Source organism: Benincasa hispida, chromosome 9 (assembly GCF_009727055.1).
Source record: "Benincasa hispida cultivar B227 chromosome 9, ASM972705v1, whole genome shotgun sequence".
NCBI lineage: Eukaryota > Viridiplantae > Streptophyta > Magnoliopsida > Cucurbitales > Cucurbitaceae > Benincasa > Benincasa hispida.
Window position 1 is genome coordinate 3,355,312 of NC_052357.1, and position 15,137 is coordinate 3,370,448.

Genomic DNA, 15,137 nt, shown 5'->3' on the forward strand with positions numbered 1-15,137 from the left:
ACTTGGTCTCCTGCAAAACAGAGTAAAATTTGGCTTGTCTTCCATCTTTATGGTGTGAGTGGGTGTAATTGCAAACATTTATAATTAATGTAATACTAGGCTAATTTTCATACGATCGGCACATATTTACTAACTTTTGGCCATAATATCTAGATAAGGTGGCATAAATAACTTGTATTTCTACAAGTTATCAATGCTTGCCCTTCAACTAATTCCCCAACTGCCCTAACCTTTTCAATACTGCTTTTGGAACTCCTTTATTTAATGTAACTACTTGAGCCAGATAAAAAGAAACCTTCACGTTCGGTTTTGAAAGGGGGAGATCCTATAGTATCCTATCCAATTTTTTCTTTCGCTAGGCACATAGCTAAAAAAACCTACTTTTTTACAATTATGGGGTTCATTCGAATATAAAATCCAATCCTGGCGATATTCACTGTATCACCAGGGACCAATCCCCAATCCCCTTGTTTGATGCTTTATCTACTAGAATTCTCAACTCGAAATGAAGCGGGAAGAATTCGTCAACCTAACTTCGAACCTGGTTTCCTACATAGAACGAAGCCACGATGAAAGCCTTAAGCGAGAGACTCTGCATTCGCTGGACGGCCAGTATTGATGGGAGTGTAGGAAACCTCCTACAGGAACGGGGTCTCGAAATTCCCGATAACAGGACACTTCCGGAGATATCATCTTCACTCATTGAGGAGGTCGGAAATGAAATAATGTTCTTTATCTCAACAATATAATTCGCACGATCTAAGGGGACCCCAGTCGACACGTCATGGTTTTTAAATGATGCGATCGACTTCATCCAAGCGGTTGGATGTTAGAGTGTGTTCGGACTCCGGGACTAGCGTTATCATAACTGACCCCGGCCCGAGCAAAGATAATTTATTTTCACTGATCCAAGACTTGTACCACAAACACAGTAAAGTGGTAAGATTGGGGTCGAATCCACAGAGAGACTGTTGAATCAACTTAGGACAATTTATGAATTCCACTTGAAAATGGGTTTTGATGGGTTTTGTTTTTGTCTTATAAAATAAACTGATAATCAAACAGAGAAAATTGAGAGTGAGCACAAAAAAGGGTTGAATCAAATTGAGGGGAAAATCCTGGGATTGGTTTATATGCTTTTTATTTTCTATCATTAGGCACTAGTTAAGTTTTCCAATTATGTGAAGCCCTCAACCTATTAGAAGTTCTAATAGCCCAATTAGCCAATTTTGATTAAAAAATCCAAACAACACTAAGTCAGTTTAGAACTTTTCTTTCTTAGCAATATACAAGTTAAAACTGAAAAGCATTAAGAAAGGGTTCAATTGTTGAGACATACTACAAGCCGGAAAGCCATACCTTATAGCATGATTTATTTGGGAATGATTATACTAGGGCATATATGAGTTTGGCCAGAAAAAGTCTAGACCCTAACATGCGATCCTAATACGTGCAACTTAATCAATCAATAATGCGTAGGCTAGAATGACTTTGCATACAAGAGTTTCAACAAAATAAGTTGTCAGAAAAATTCATCGAAAACTCTATTAATAATAAAATGAATCCACCCAAAGGGTTCACAACAATTAAATAAATTAAACTAGTAATCTTTAAGAATCAAGACATACAAACTATCCCAAGAAAATAACCTAGCTTCTAAAGGCATATTGGAATTACAATGATCGAAAGAGAATCGAGGTTGAGTATGTCGACAATTGCTAAAAAAATTGACTTCAATGGCTCTCAAAACTGGACTAATCTCTCAAATTTTACTCTATTCGGAGGTGTATTGCAGTGTGTATGAGATGTGTTGAAGGCTGACCCTGAGCGTCTTATTTATAGGTTTTGCGTCGCGTCGCGACGCTTGGAAAAAGTGTTGCAACGTTGCGGCTCACATTGGAGAGCATCAAGGAGGCATTGCTACGGTGCCTCAAATGCTGGGTTGCACTACTTGCGGCACCAAATCCCGTCAATCGTCATAGCTTCACAGCGATATGAAGAAGCGTTGCAACGCTGAGTGTTCTGTCCTCAGGTGTTGGAGTGAAACATTGGGATGCGTTGAAACGTTGGCAATGATCCAACTCTAGAGCGTTGTGACACTTGGGGAAACATTGCAACACGGCCCTGTACCTGATGCTACTGCCTTACAGTGTTGAATGAGTGTTAAACTTATGCTTATGAAGAGTGTTGCAACGCTAGAACGGGCAAAATTGTCCTTTTGCATCTCAGCTCGATTTGATGTGTTTGACTCCCAGTTTTATCTTCCTTTTTGCTTGATTCTTCATCCTTGCAACGTACTTGCTCCATTGGATCAATTCTCCTACAAAATAAGACAAATAAAGCACAAAAATTACTCAAATACAGGAAAGTTAAGGCCATAAACTTAGCTCTTTTTGAGAGTTAACAGAGTGTCTGTACCTTCTAAAATTTGATGGAAGTTTATGAAACGTGAAATCAAATGTAAGGCACGAATCCCCATGACTGATGGACAAATCCATTTGGATCGATAGACCTACTTTGATATTTGAATTTCTCTGAAATTGGATCCTATCAAATATTTCACATTTTCTATGATCATCTCTATTTTAGGTATTCGTGGAATCCTCCTTAATAGACAAAATATTCCTATTATGTCAATGCCAATTGAATCAATGTTATTAGCTGTGAATTCGAACTTTTTGGTATTTTCCGTTTCTTTGGATTTTATTCTTGAGAATTTCGTAAGGTGAAGTTGTGTTTTTAGACTTTGGAATTCTATTTAGGACATAACACACGGTAAGAATGATTTCACCCCACCAATAAGACGCAGCTCTTGAACTAAGTAAAATAGCAACTACTAGCTCAGCTAAAGTTCTATTTTTCCTTTCGACTTTTCCATTCATTTCAGGAGAGTAAAATGTAGTCTTTTCGTGTATTATTCCATGTGAGTTAAAGAACTCATTGAAGCTGTCTGAATCGTACTCAGTTCCCCTATCACTACGAAGTCTTTTAACCTTTCTATTAAACTGATTCTCTACTTCAGATACAAATAATTTGAAGGCATCAAACACATCACTTTTCTTTTTTAGCAAATATACAAAAGTAAAATCATAATAGTCATCAATAAAAGTAATAAAAATATCTTTTACTGTTCCTAGTTAAGATTCCATCAAATTCATATAAATCAGAATGAATTAAATCTAGAGGTTCATAAATTCTACGTATAGATTTGTGCGGAGTTTCAGTAATTTTAGCCTAACTACAATACTCACATTTATTAAATTCATTCATGAATAACTTAGGTATCATTTCTAGCCTAATCATGTTACTAATTAATTTCTTATTAACATGACACAATCTAGCATGCCAAACATTCATAAAACACAACATATACACAGAAGGTTTCATTTTATTAAGGTCTAAATTTAGTCTCAACATTCTCTTAGTTGCATACCCTTTCCCTACGAATATATTATTTTTGGTAAGGGTATATAAATTTGCCCCTATGTTTTGAGTAAATCCGACCTTGTTGAGGAGATAGCCTGAGACCAAGTTCTTTCTTATCTCCAGAGTGTGCAGGACATCCTTCAACGTGAGGGTCTTCCTGGAGGTAAACTTCAGCTCCACCTTGCTGGTTCCAACAACTTTCATAGAGTGGTGATCCCCCAACAGAAAATTCTTATCCTTAGTTCAGTATAAGTTTTAAAGAGACTAAGGTCATGACAAACATGGCACATAGCGCCAGTGTCTATCCACCACTTTCAGAACCACCGATCACATTTACTTCTGTAATCATGGCAACTGACGGTTCTTCTGTCAGGTTCACCTGACCAGCAGGATGTCCTACAGTTCCTAGCCATGTGTCTAGGTTTATTACAATTAAAGCAAAGGAATTGTACCGTTTCTCCTGAAGAGGGTTTCTGCTTTTTCTGTTGGTTCTGGTTGTTGGAACCACGGTTCTAACCTTTTCTCTTTGTCCCATTTGATTTTTGTTTAGATTTTATCATGGCAGAGGCGAATCTCCCAAGTATGACGTTCACCTCCTCCCTCTGGTCCTGCTTTCGGGCTTCCTCCTCAATCCTTAGCCGGGTGATAAGACTCTCCAAGGAAAACCCCTTGGTCTTTTGCTTCAATGTGATCTTAAAATCCTTCCACAAACGGAGTAGTTTGTCAATAATAACAACTTGGAATTGTTCGTCTAGAGACATACCTTCATTTATTATCTCATGGGCTATCTTTTGCAGATGACAACTGTCAGCATATTTCTTCAACCCGGCCTCCTCAGTGTCGTACTTCTTTTGCAGGGCATCCCAGACTTTCTTTGTTGTCTTCATTGTACTGTAGTAGTCATACAGATCATCAGTAAAACCATTTAATATAAAATTCTTACATAAAAACATCTTTCTCCTCCCAAGCAACAACTTCTTTTATCTATTGTTCAGTTGGATATTCTATTGGGACGGTTGGCTTATCCGTGGTACAAGCGTCGACAACTTTCTTGACCGTAAGAAAAAACAGCATCTTCTGCTTACACCGTTTGAAGTTAGCTTCTTCAAACCATAATAGACGATTGAGGTCGGATGTCATAATGTCGTTGTTGTTTATGATGGCCATTACAGAACTGGCAGATGGAACGTCTTAAAATTGTTGGAAACGACAATCCTCTTACGGTAAAACGGGACAGTAGTAACCGTTCAGAAAGTGGCGGTCGAGCAAAGAACGAAAACTGCAAAACAAAAGCTCATTACAGGCTGAGTCACGAATCTCGCTCTCTTTAAGACGTTTCACGGCTTTGCCCAAGTGTACAAGCAGTCAATGATACTATCACGTTGTCCCCAGGATAAAACAGCCCAAAAAAGGACGAGCGCGGAAGACCAACTCTACTTAATTAAGAATTTTTTTATAATTTAAAAATAATCATAATAAAAAATGATAAGACATAACCCACATTGGTCTATCTCCTTAGACCCTAAAAAACATGGGTATCCTTAAGGCCCAAACCCAAGGTCCGATATGGGAGTATAAGAAGGAGAGTGCATTCTCCAACTTAACCAATGTGGGATTCTCAAAAGCCAATTTTTTTTTAAAACTCAAATTTATAATTATCTTTAGTCTAGAGGCATTTTCTTTTAAAACTCAATTTTCACCGAGATTCAATATTTATGATGTTGAAATAGAATCCAATGTTCCTTCAATCTATAAATATGATTTTTGCTGAATTTGCTGGATCCTATATGATCTATGTGATCAATCCTCCATTTCCTTCTTTTCCGGTTAGGATTTAAAATGCCGTACACACGAATTGAATTTTAAAACATTATATGCCTGTTTGAAGCGATTAACTAACATAAGAAAAAACTATGCACGTAAAAAGTCGTTCCAAATAAGATCTATATCAAGAATTTCAGTTAAATTGAAATGTACAAGAAACAGAACATATAGAGATGAATTGCCATTTGAGCTGTTTTTGGATCATAGAATTTATATTAAAGTTAAAGAAAGTACATAACTTTGCACTTCCCCATGCAAAAGCATGGCCCAAATACATACACTATCATATATATAATTTCCCTCTTTGCAACATGGTGTAAAGTGGTAATAATGTAATGTCTTTCCAAATCAATCAAGTTTGTTTAAAGACTCTTCTCCTTCCTAGACTTGTATTGCAGAAAAGCACACCAAATCAAGGAATTGTAAAGCTCGACTTCTCAGACCCAAATGCACAATAAATTTCAAAATTTTATTGGAAACTTTATACAGAAATGAACAAAATCAGGATCATTAATCACACAAAAGGGCATATTCTCAGAAGAAAGCATAGGGGAATACAAATATGGAAATACAATCAAACCAAATTTTCCAAAAAGAAAGAAAAGAAAAATAGGTAAAAGATATAGTTCACTAATATGAAAAATCTATAATCTCATGGACCCCAGTCTTCTCTTTGAGCTGTTCACACTCCTAGTAGAAGGCTCAGGAACGGAGATTTCAGAGTGCATGTCCATGAAAAACTTGTCCACAATTTCAAGATAAACAGGACTTCTGAGGCGAGAGTAATAATGAATTGCCTCTTCTATATCCAATTCTTGTTCCATATCACCCCTATCCAACATCTCCAATTCTTTCATTTTTTGTACTAACCCATTACTTCTTGTACTACTGTTTTTAACATCACCTTTTCTAAGATGGGAAGCTCCTGGTTTCTTCTTCTCTTTCACAACTTTCTCTTGTCTGCTCCTTGGAGGACTTTGTTTTGCAACATTTGTGTCTTCTTGCTTCACGTTTTCCTTCGACGTCATCACATTGCCACCGTCAACGCTTCTCTTTGCGGCTTTTTGCAATGTGGATTGCCACTCATCGTAAAAATCAATGTAGAGTCGATCCGTTGGATGAGTATGTTGTTGTGGCTTTCCTTTGCTGCAAGAGAAGGTGATCAAGGAAGTGGGTTTCTGCAGCTTTTGAAACCCTTTGAAGAAAAAATCCTTGAAGTTTTCAAGAGTTTTATGGAAGAGGTTGTTGGTTTTGTGGATGGTTTCTTTTAGCAGCATTTGGTTGTTGCTGTAATATGGTACAACAATCAAAGGACTTTGTTTAACTCTCAATCTGTTTGCAAGTAGAAAGAAACTTCTCTACCTCTCTCTCTCTTCCTTTGTTCACTAAATATTTCTGCAACACAGAGAAGAAAGAAAGAGACAATTCATGTTTCTCGTGGTTACCTAAAGACAAAGCCAGAGCAGGTGGAAATTCCAAGTCTTGCCTTTAACTTCCTCTCCTTCCTTTTGGGCCATTCCCTCTCTAAAAGTTGAAAACCTTAACCGCTTCAACTTTGATAATATGTAGCACGGAATCCCATGAGCTTGAATGCTTCGTTTTTGACTACCTGTAGTGTAAAGAGCAGGACATTCACTAAGATGCAAAGCTAAAGATGGTGGGTGTTAAAAGTGTAATGACATTAAATCCACTGTTTGACATGTACCTAACTGTTGTAAAGGCAATCCCCGGCCCATGAAGGACCCATTTGGCAAATGGTCCCAGCAAAAAAAATTAAAGAGGTGTCCACATGGAACAAAAGGGGAATTGTCCACAATATTCATTTTTGGTAATTCACAGTCCTGTTTTCAATCAAGTATGTAACAGAAAGATTAATTCAAATTAGCACAGTCAATTCACCATTATCAAATTTTGAATGGCAGGTACGCTGCATATTATCTTTCTTTCTTTCTTTTTCTTTTTTTTTTTTTTTTTTTTTTTTGTCCTAACAAACAATATGGCAATTAAGACAACTTTAGAATTTAAACAGAGAAAAAGTGTGACAAAAATTATTCCGGTACAGAAAATGGCAACCAATCAAGAAAATGTCAATATGAACATTGCAAAGTATCTCTACCTCCTTTGAAGGATTGTATATTCAAACCGCTATCTTCCTGTTTGTGATGTAATATTCTAAAAATATTGACAACTTTGAACATAGTTCAACTAAGCATTATTATATCCTCGACTAAGAGATGGAAGGTTTGAATCTCCACCGACACATATTAAACCAAAAAAAAAAAACATATATTCTGAAAAAATTCAAGAAATGAAAAATACTGTTTGTCACTACTCGTAGGCACGTGTTGTGGAGTAAGATCAATTGATCTTTCATGGGACTCTAAAAAACAGGGCGAAATTTAGTAGCTATTGCAGTTATTTTTGCATATTAAGTGGGTTGTGCTAACTCAACCTTGAAGACAATTCCAAATTTTACAATGTTCGTAATTCCAGACTCGACTTGATGGGTCATAAACGAAAGAAAAGCTTGATTGGGGAGAACTTGGTACATTATAAAGACAAGGGATGATTGCATTTGAATCAAGATATCTATAACATTTCATTTCATTTAGTGAATTTTTGTAAAAACTACGGACGCCAAGAGTTGTAACTTTGAACAACACAACACATTCTGCATTAAATTTCATTTAATGCAGTTGAAAAATCGTGGTCATAATTATGTGAGGTATCATGTATCTTTGGTCCCCAGAATGCAAAGAGATTGATACTACCAAGGCACTCAGCTGATGATAGGATAAGGTGCATCACTAATATCTTCAGAGCAAAGTCATTTTCTAAGTAAAAGCAACAGAATCCAACCCCCTAAACCAATCTCACCCGACTGTAAACTACTATCTTGCAGTAGTAATAGACGCAGGGAGTCGTTGTATAACTTTTTCAGAGAAACCACAAATCAACTTTTTGACGAGAATTTATTAACTTTGACTACTTATGACCACACTCAGGCACAACTGAAATGACCGGGCTCAGAGGCCCTACTTAAACGATCCCTATTAAGTTGGAACCTGGGTTTTTCTTTATAGTGAAACCATCAATCACCTCATAAAAATAATAAGGATTGGATGACAATTGATGGTTAATGGTTAGTTACCTCGGAAAAGAATAGATAATCCGGAGCTTTTGAATAGCCAAACTGTCGCTTGATATGATAGCAAGATTTGTCAAATGCTGCAGGTGAAGACTTGGTAATCTATTTGGTAAAAGAAAACAAATCAGGCAGGTAGTCATTCAAACTAAAGGTGTGGCAAAGCATGCAAGTGGTGGTAGTATGTCATCAGTGAAATGCAAAAGAACAAAGCTAGATCTTATTGCTCAAAACTTACCCAGCAAGGCTCCCCAAAATAAAGTGTAGAGATCCAATATGCTAAACAACTTGGTTCTTAGTTGGTACACATTATTGAAACATCTTAAAACTCTTAATAGAACTGATGGAAGAAAGCCATGATCACTAAAATCTGTTGGGAAGAAATATAAATAGGGGCTAGAAGTGCATTGTTTGTCATAAAAGAAAGATACCAATATATACATGTATAAGTTGGCTTATTTCACAGATCCCACAATTCAATCGCAAATCTCGGTTACAACTCATTTAAACTTTCCTACTGGGACCGACTGCCATAATCGAAATTATCGCTCAAAGAAAATAACGGTGAAGAAAGGGTCTGTGTTGTGCCTTTCTCAAAGTAAGGAGGGCAATATGTATCTGCCCCCAATAGTAAAGACAGATTTAACATAAATTTGTATTATTGATTCATTGTCCCATCTTTCTGTTAACTTTAAAAAACTGATGCAACCTTCGATGGACTTCACCATAATTCTCAGTTGAAGCAATAAGACAGTCCTTAATCCACTTTGGAAGCTTGTCAGCTGGATGCGAAAAGCTTCTTTTTGAAGAATTAGATGCATACCGAACGTCAACCAATAAAATTGCTGCATAATCATTGATATGTCGAATCGCTCTACCTGTAAAAGAAGGCAAGGAAGGCAGGACATTAGATAAAGACAAGATGAAAGTGCAATGGTTTGCAAGTAGAGAAAAAACACTACACTATCACTACAAGACTTAAAGACTTGGGGAAAACTATTGATTCAGTGGCCAGGATTACTCATTCCGAGCCTGATCAAGATCTCATCTAGGCGAGACTTTTTTATTGCTGCAGTTAACTAAGTGGTCAAGGATAAAGCATAATCACTGAACAACCACAGTTAGAGTGAAGTTAAAATGCTAGCCGTGATTTCAATCAAAACCACCAAGTCGACTATTCTCTAATTGAACTGACAGTAATAGGCACTAAGACAATCCAAACTCCAAAACTCGATTCAATTCAATAGTTCATTTTGGAAGACAACTTATGTTTCCCTTAATAAGAAAATGGAAATCATTACTTACCAATTGACTGATTCACGGCTTTCATGCAAAGATTCTCGTAATATTCTTTTCCTCTTTTGCAACTTCTCAAGATCTCCAAACCAGTTTCAACATCTCCACTAGGAACCTCATTATAAAACTTCGAACTCTTTACAGAATTTGAATTCCCCAGATTTTCAATATGCTTCACCCTCTCCATCAACTCAATGTCAGATGGACTAGGGTAGGGCAGGCCAACCATGACAATACACCTACCCATCCCATCACTTAAGTTGATGCCTTCCGATATTTTCCCCCCAACAACAGCAAATAGCACCGCACCACTAGTAGACGAAATATTTTGTTTTGGATCCTTCTTGGACAATGCCTCGATGTTTTCCTTGTATTCCTTAAGAACAGATTCCACATCAGAATTTTTTCTAGGCTCTCTAAATATACATTTTTTCTTCATTATCCTGTCAAGGATGCCTGAAGTTTTCCATAAACCATATACTTGTTCTTCATAATCAAACGAAGAAAAGAACACAACAATTCCTTCTGGAATCACAGTTACTAAATTACAAAGCAAAAGCCCAAGCTCCTTTATCTGTAAATTCAGGGCCATAAAGCAATCAGCTACCATAAAATTAACAAGGAAACAAGCTGACCAATTGAACAGTAAGAAAAAGTTTACTTTATATCTTAACTATCTGGAATAAAACAACAAGAATACAAAAACATGAAAAATACAAGGTATAGAGTGAGAAAAAAATGGGCATAAATCAATTCAAGCCTGTAATTTCCTTACGATAGCAGATGAGCTTCTGCTGTTGTAGCTAAAATCAAAAGGCTGACCCGAAGGACCGGAGGAAACAGCCATTGGCAAAATACTTTCTGGAGGAACAATGTGACTACACGAAAAAAAATTCAACTGAGAAGAGGGTAACCATGGAAAGAGTCGCTCTCTTGTTTCTTCTATAGGTTGTAAAGTTCCCCCAGCGAGAACAACAGCATGTGCTTGATCTACAACCTACAAGATTAACTAGTCTCAGAATAAGGTATCGTACGCAAAATTCATGATGTAAATTTCTTCTTTTGCGAACCTCAGAAAATATCTTGTCCCCTGTAAGCATAACAAATTTTATATATCCTCCACGCTCCCCTAAGCTTGTTGGTCGGTTCTTAGAGATGATCACTTTTCCATCTCCATCAAAGTTAATAAGGGATAGCAGCATGTCAGCTAATGCCCTAAAGCTTGAGAGGGTACTTTCCTTCTCGTAACATTCTCCAGAAGTTTTCATTCCCAAGTCATTTCTTGGACTAATAATTCTCTCTCCATATCCACTAACCTGGAAAATTTACATCTTAACCCAATATAAGAAGAATCATTCAACATATGTGGATATAATTAGTAAATAAGAAGGATATACCTTGTGCATGATGTTGCTTTCCTTAATATACTGTAGCAGTTTTACAAAGTTGATATTATCTATGTTGAGAGAGAAGAGAAAATCATTTATAGCCATTGAATAGTCCAAAGTACCATTTTTTCCAGTACTATTACTTTGACAAGGTTCCACATAAGACGCTTCCTCATTGTGTAAGAGTTTAAGGAGAGCCTGAGTAACTATAATTAGAGTTTGAATATATCTCCGATTCCCTGGTCCCAAAAGACTGCAAAATCTTTCAAAATACCTCTCCATGTGGTGATGCACATTCTCCAGCTGTAAGAAAGTTGGGAAATTTGTTACAAAAGGAAACAAGGTACTTGGAACCAGTTCTGTTAAAATTCTATGGTTATTTTTTTTCTGTCTCTGTACAGCTATTCCCCACTGGGTACTGATTGTAGGACTTAGAAAGGGACACCAGGTAATCGATTCTATACAAGGATTAGAACTCCAAAAACACTTAACAAGACTAAATAACCAGGTACCATGGTTTTAGTTCTTATCAAAATTTTAAAATTGCAGTGAATAACTGAATTCAATAAAGCTGGTAACCATACCTGCAAATAAGTGATCTTCGAATCATGCATGCTGATGAGAGAATCAGCTAAATTGTGCGCCTCATCAATGATTACAATACTGTTCTTCAAAACAAGGCCAAGAGATTCACGGGATGATTTTGATAGAAGAGACTGATAAGGTAGGACAATAAGATCAGCACCCTGGACCAAACTTCGGGAGCCATAATAAGGACACGTTCCCACCTTTCTTCCAAGGTGAACAAGATCTTCAATGTCTAAGGCTCCTCTTTGAGATATCTGACTCCTAAAATTCTTTTGCAGTTTTGGGTTTCTAAGCATTGGACACCCAGAAGAAGCCTTGGTCCGGCACATTTTTCCTGCACCACCTAACTTCTGTAAATGGATGTAACCATAAGTTCATAGTGAACCGAGAAATCTCCAAATCCAATGATAGGACGTGCTGTTAACATTGTTCTTTAAAAATGGAAGAGAGTGCATGCCGATAAGAACAACGGATCTCCACATATTTCTAGAGTAGTATGATATTGTCCACTTTGGGTATAAACTCTCATAGCTTTGTTTTTGGTACCACCCAAAAGGCCTCATACCAATAGAGATAATTGTACACACTTATATACCCATGATCATTCCTTTCCCTAATCAATGTGGAATTTTGTTTGCACTCCTAACACATGCGTATATACAAAATGGTGGCAACCAATTCTATAAAACTAGAAAACAAATGATTTCAGGAGATAAAACGATGGAGACCTAGAATAAGTAAGGATGAATCCAATTAAATTATTTAGCAAGCAAGGTGGCTGATGAAAAAGTTTGCATTTCATACCACCTAAAAGTACCCATGTTTCAAAAGATCAATGAAAAAGTATATATTTCACCATTTCTTATCAGTTCGATTTTCCTTCCTAGTTTCTAGTTAAAAAAGATAAAAGAAAAAAAAGAAAGTGTGTGACAAACTATAGTTAATTAAATCAAATATGCGCATGTTATTTACAATGTGGACCAAATTCTACTACTAGTAGCAAGATGGTAATAGCTAGAATAATGAGCAAAACCAAATTATAAATCAAATGATTCTCAGAAGAAAAATCCTCATAATTGCCAAATACACACACACTTATTTTCATAGTTTTCGACTGTGTATAAGTGAGAAGTCTGTAAACGGGCACTGTTTTTTAAAGGTATTCTACTATTCTTTAGTGATTATAACTTGGCAAAGGTGGAGTCTTCACAATCTCGACTTTGATAAGTATTCTTTTAACTTTCATTGAATATACAAGGGCATACAAGATAGGAGAGCCAAACCTGTAAATAGGACTTCCCATCCAAAAGAATAACCCCTAACAAATAATTACAAGAGGTCTAAGAGGCCTCCACCCAATAGGAAGTATTAAACCTTAAATTATCCCAATGAACATTTTGAGGGCAGTCAACCCCTTGAAAAATCCTACTATTTCTTTCAAGCCAAACACCCCATAAAATTGCAAGAAAACAAACTTGCTAGAGGACTTTGCCCTTACAGACTGTTTATATGAAAACAAGTTCCTATCTACTGCTGATTACTAGAACATCTCATACCTTGGCTTTGGATGTCTCAGTAGTCTTTTTCTTTTGAAGCTCCAAGCATCGCTCATTTATGTGACTTGCATTACCAAGTTTGAGCACCTCTGAAACATGTATCAGTAATGTAAGGAATACAAACACACACACAAACACAATAGACAAAAGCCAGAAGATATATATACCTTCATTAATACAAAAGATTTTCCTAGAACCCAGGCAAATGACATTCAACTCACTTGCAAAGACAGTCTTCCTTAACTCCTTTATAAATTGTGATAGCTGTGAGTGTGTTCGACTACAAAAGTAAACTTTCAACTTCTCTTCATTAAATTCCTCTTGCTCCTCTTCGTCATCACTAGATGAACTGTTTGAAACCCCATTGACCTTCCTCTTTGACTTCCCACTACTAAGAGCCACTTCATCTTCACTTCCACAATCCTCCACCAAAAACTCTTGATCATCCATCTCCAGACCATCATTTGGAGTCTGCATATTCTTTTTTTCCCTCATAACCAAATGGTCTTCCTCCTCTTGTGAAAACAAGTTCTGATGATTATCCTTGGGACCTTCTTTCTTATGTCTTCCTAATCCCACACCAAATTCTTTTATTTTACTCTTCTTCTCCTGATTGTAATGGTCTTGACTTACAACAAACTTCCTCATCCAATCAGGCTCGTCATCTGAATTAAACTGTTTTTGATTTGTGCTGGTCTTGTCGGGCCCATCTTGTATCTCACTATTCTGTTTCTTCCTTTGGTCAGCCACCCATTGCAAAGCGCCACATATGATGCTTAGAGTTTTTCCCGTACCTTTAGCAACAGAATTAGTTTCAATCAAGAAATAGAAAGAAAATATTTATTTTCTTACTAGAAGACGTTGCAGCTAAATGAGACAGGATGAAATAATTTTTTTCTTAAACTGAATTCTCACTAGCAAATACCCCCTCGAGCTTTACAAACACTGTAAATTATCAAATGCAACTAATTTTATCTCAGTTCTTCCTCCCGAGAAAATGCCGCATTTCCTCCATCCACTCAGATTTCTGATCTAACAATAGTAAGAATTTATCCAAGAATAAAGCAAGAGATACACATGAATCGTAGACTTCAAGTTAGAGCATTGTTCCGATAAGTATAGAGGTGAATTCACCCAGGCTCAGAATGGGGCCCTATAATTCTCAAGTAAGGTTATCGTTGGTAGACTTTTACAATCATAACAATTCAAATATCACGAAACCACAACTGAGCATCATAAACCAGTACTAGTAGATCGCAGTAATGGAAAAAAGAATCTCGTAATGTATGAAACAAGAGCGAAAAATGCTGTTCGAGGTTTAATCCATTCCCCATCCGAATCAGACCAAAAGCTACAGATCGAACTCAGAAAGAGAAAGAAGAAGACAGACCAGTGGGGCTTTCAAGCATGGAGATTCCGCCTTTGTTAAGAGATTTATACAGCGCCTTCATGAAATCAAACTGAATCGAGTAAGGCTTGTAAGGAAATGCCGGAAATTCGGGTTCCATTTCGTCGATTTTTTCCATCTTCTTCGAATGACGGCCACAGTCCAAGGCTCCAAGGCAGCCGAACCCTTTCGCGCCTTTTCTCTATTGGTTTCATTCAGTTGCCGTAGGGCGCGAAGTTCTGCCGTTTTTATACGCCATATTCTCAAGGTGCATTTCATGTAAATTTATTTTATTTTAGTTACCTTTTGAAAAAGGTAACTAAAATAAATTTTAAAATCATCAATGATAAAAATTGATAGGTGTCTATCATTGATGGTTCTAAAATTTTACTATATCTTGTAAATATTCAACAGTTTTGTCATTTGAAATAATTTTTCTTTTGAAAATCTAAATATTATTGTAAAATTGAGGTTAGGCAACAGTGGGAATCGGATATCAACCAAATATAATATTAAAATAAATAAAT

General features: G+C 36.6%; 2 protein-coding genes across 3 annotated transcripts; both read right to left on the reverse strand.

Annotated features, from left to right (window-relative positions):
- Window positions 1-5,698: 5,698 nt before the first annotated feature.
- LOC120087356 lies at window positions 5,699-7,091 on the reverse strand. The gene is made up of 2 exons (XM_039044348.1): window positions 6,956-7,091; window positions 5,699-6,859 (listed from the first exon to the last, which is right to left on the reverse strand). The coding sequence occupies exon 2, from the start codon at window positions 6,525-6,527 to the stop codon at window positions 5,895-5,897; it is 633 nt and encodes a 210-aa protein (XP_038900276.1). The 5' UTR covers window positions 6,528-6,859; window positions 6,956-7,091; the 3' UTR covers window positions 5,699-5,894.
- A 1,718-nt stretch (window positions 7,092-8,809) lies between these two features.
- Window positions 8,810-14,847, reverse strand: LOC120087355 (ATP-dependent DNA helicase DDX11). 2 transcript variants are annotated; one of them, XM_039044345.1, is made up of 9 exons: window positions 14,614-14,847; window positions 13,391-14,017; window positions 13,224-13,312; window positions 11,664-12,017; window positions 11,089-11,382; window positions 10,762-11,007; window positions 10,467-10,688; window positions 9,701-10,265; window positions 8,810-9,273 (listed from the first exon to the last, which is right to left on the reverse strand). In XM_039044345.1, the coding sequence occupies exons 1-9, from the start codon at window positions 14,747-14,749 to the stop codon at window positions 9,062-9,064; spliced, it is 2,745 nt and encodes a 914-aa protein (XP_038900273.1). In that variant the 5' UTR covers window positions 14,750-14,847; the 3' UTR covers window positions 8,810-9,061. The 2 variants fall into 2 exon arrangements, with proteins under 2 accessions (XP_038900273.1, XP_038900274.1); XM_039044346.1 differs by lacking the exon at window positions 14,614-14,847 and having other exon boundaries at window positions 11,664-12,001; window positions 13,391-13,438.
- Between the last annotated feature and the right edge of the window lie 290 nt (window positions 14,848-15,137).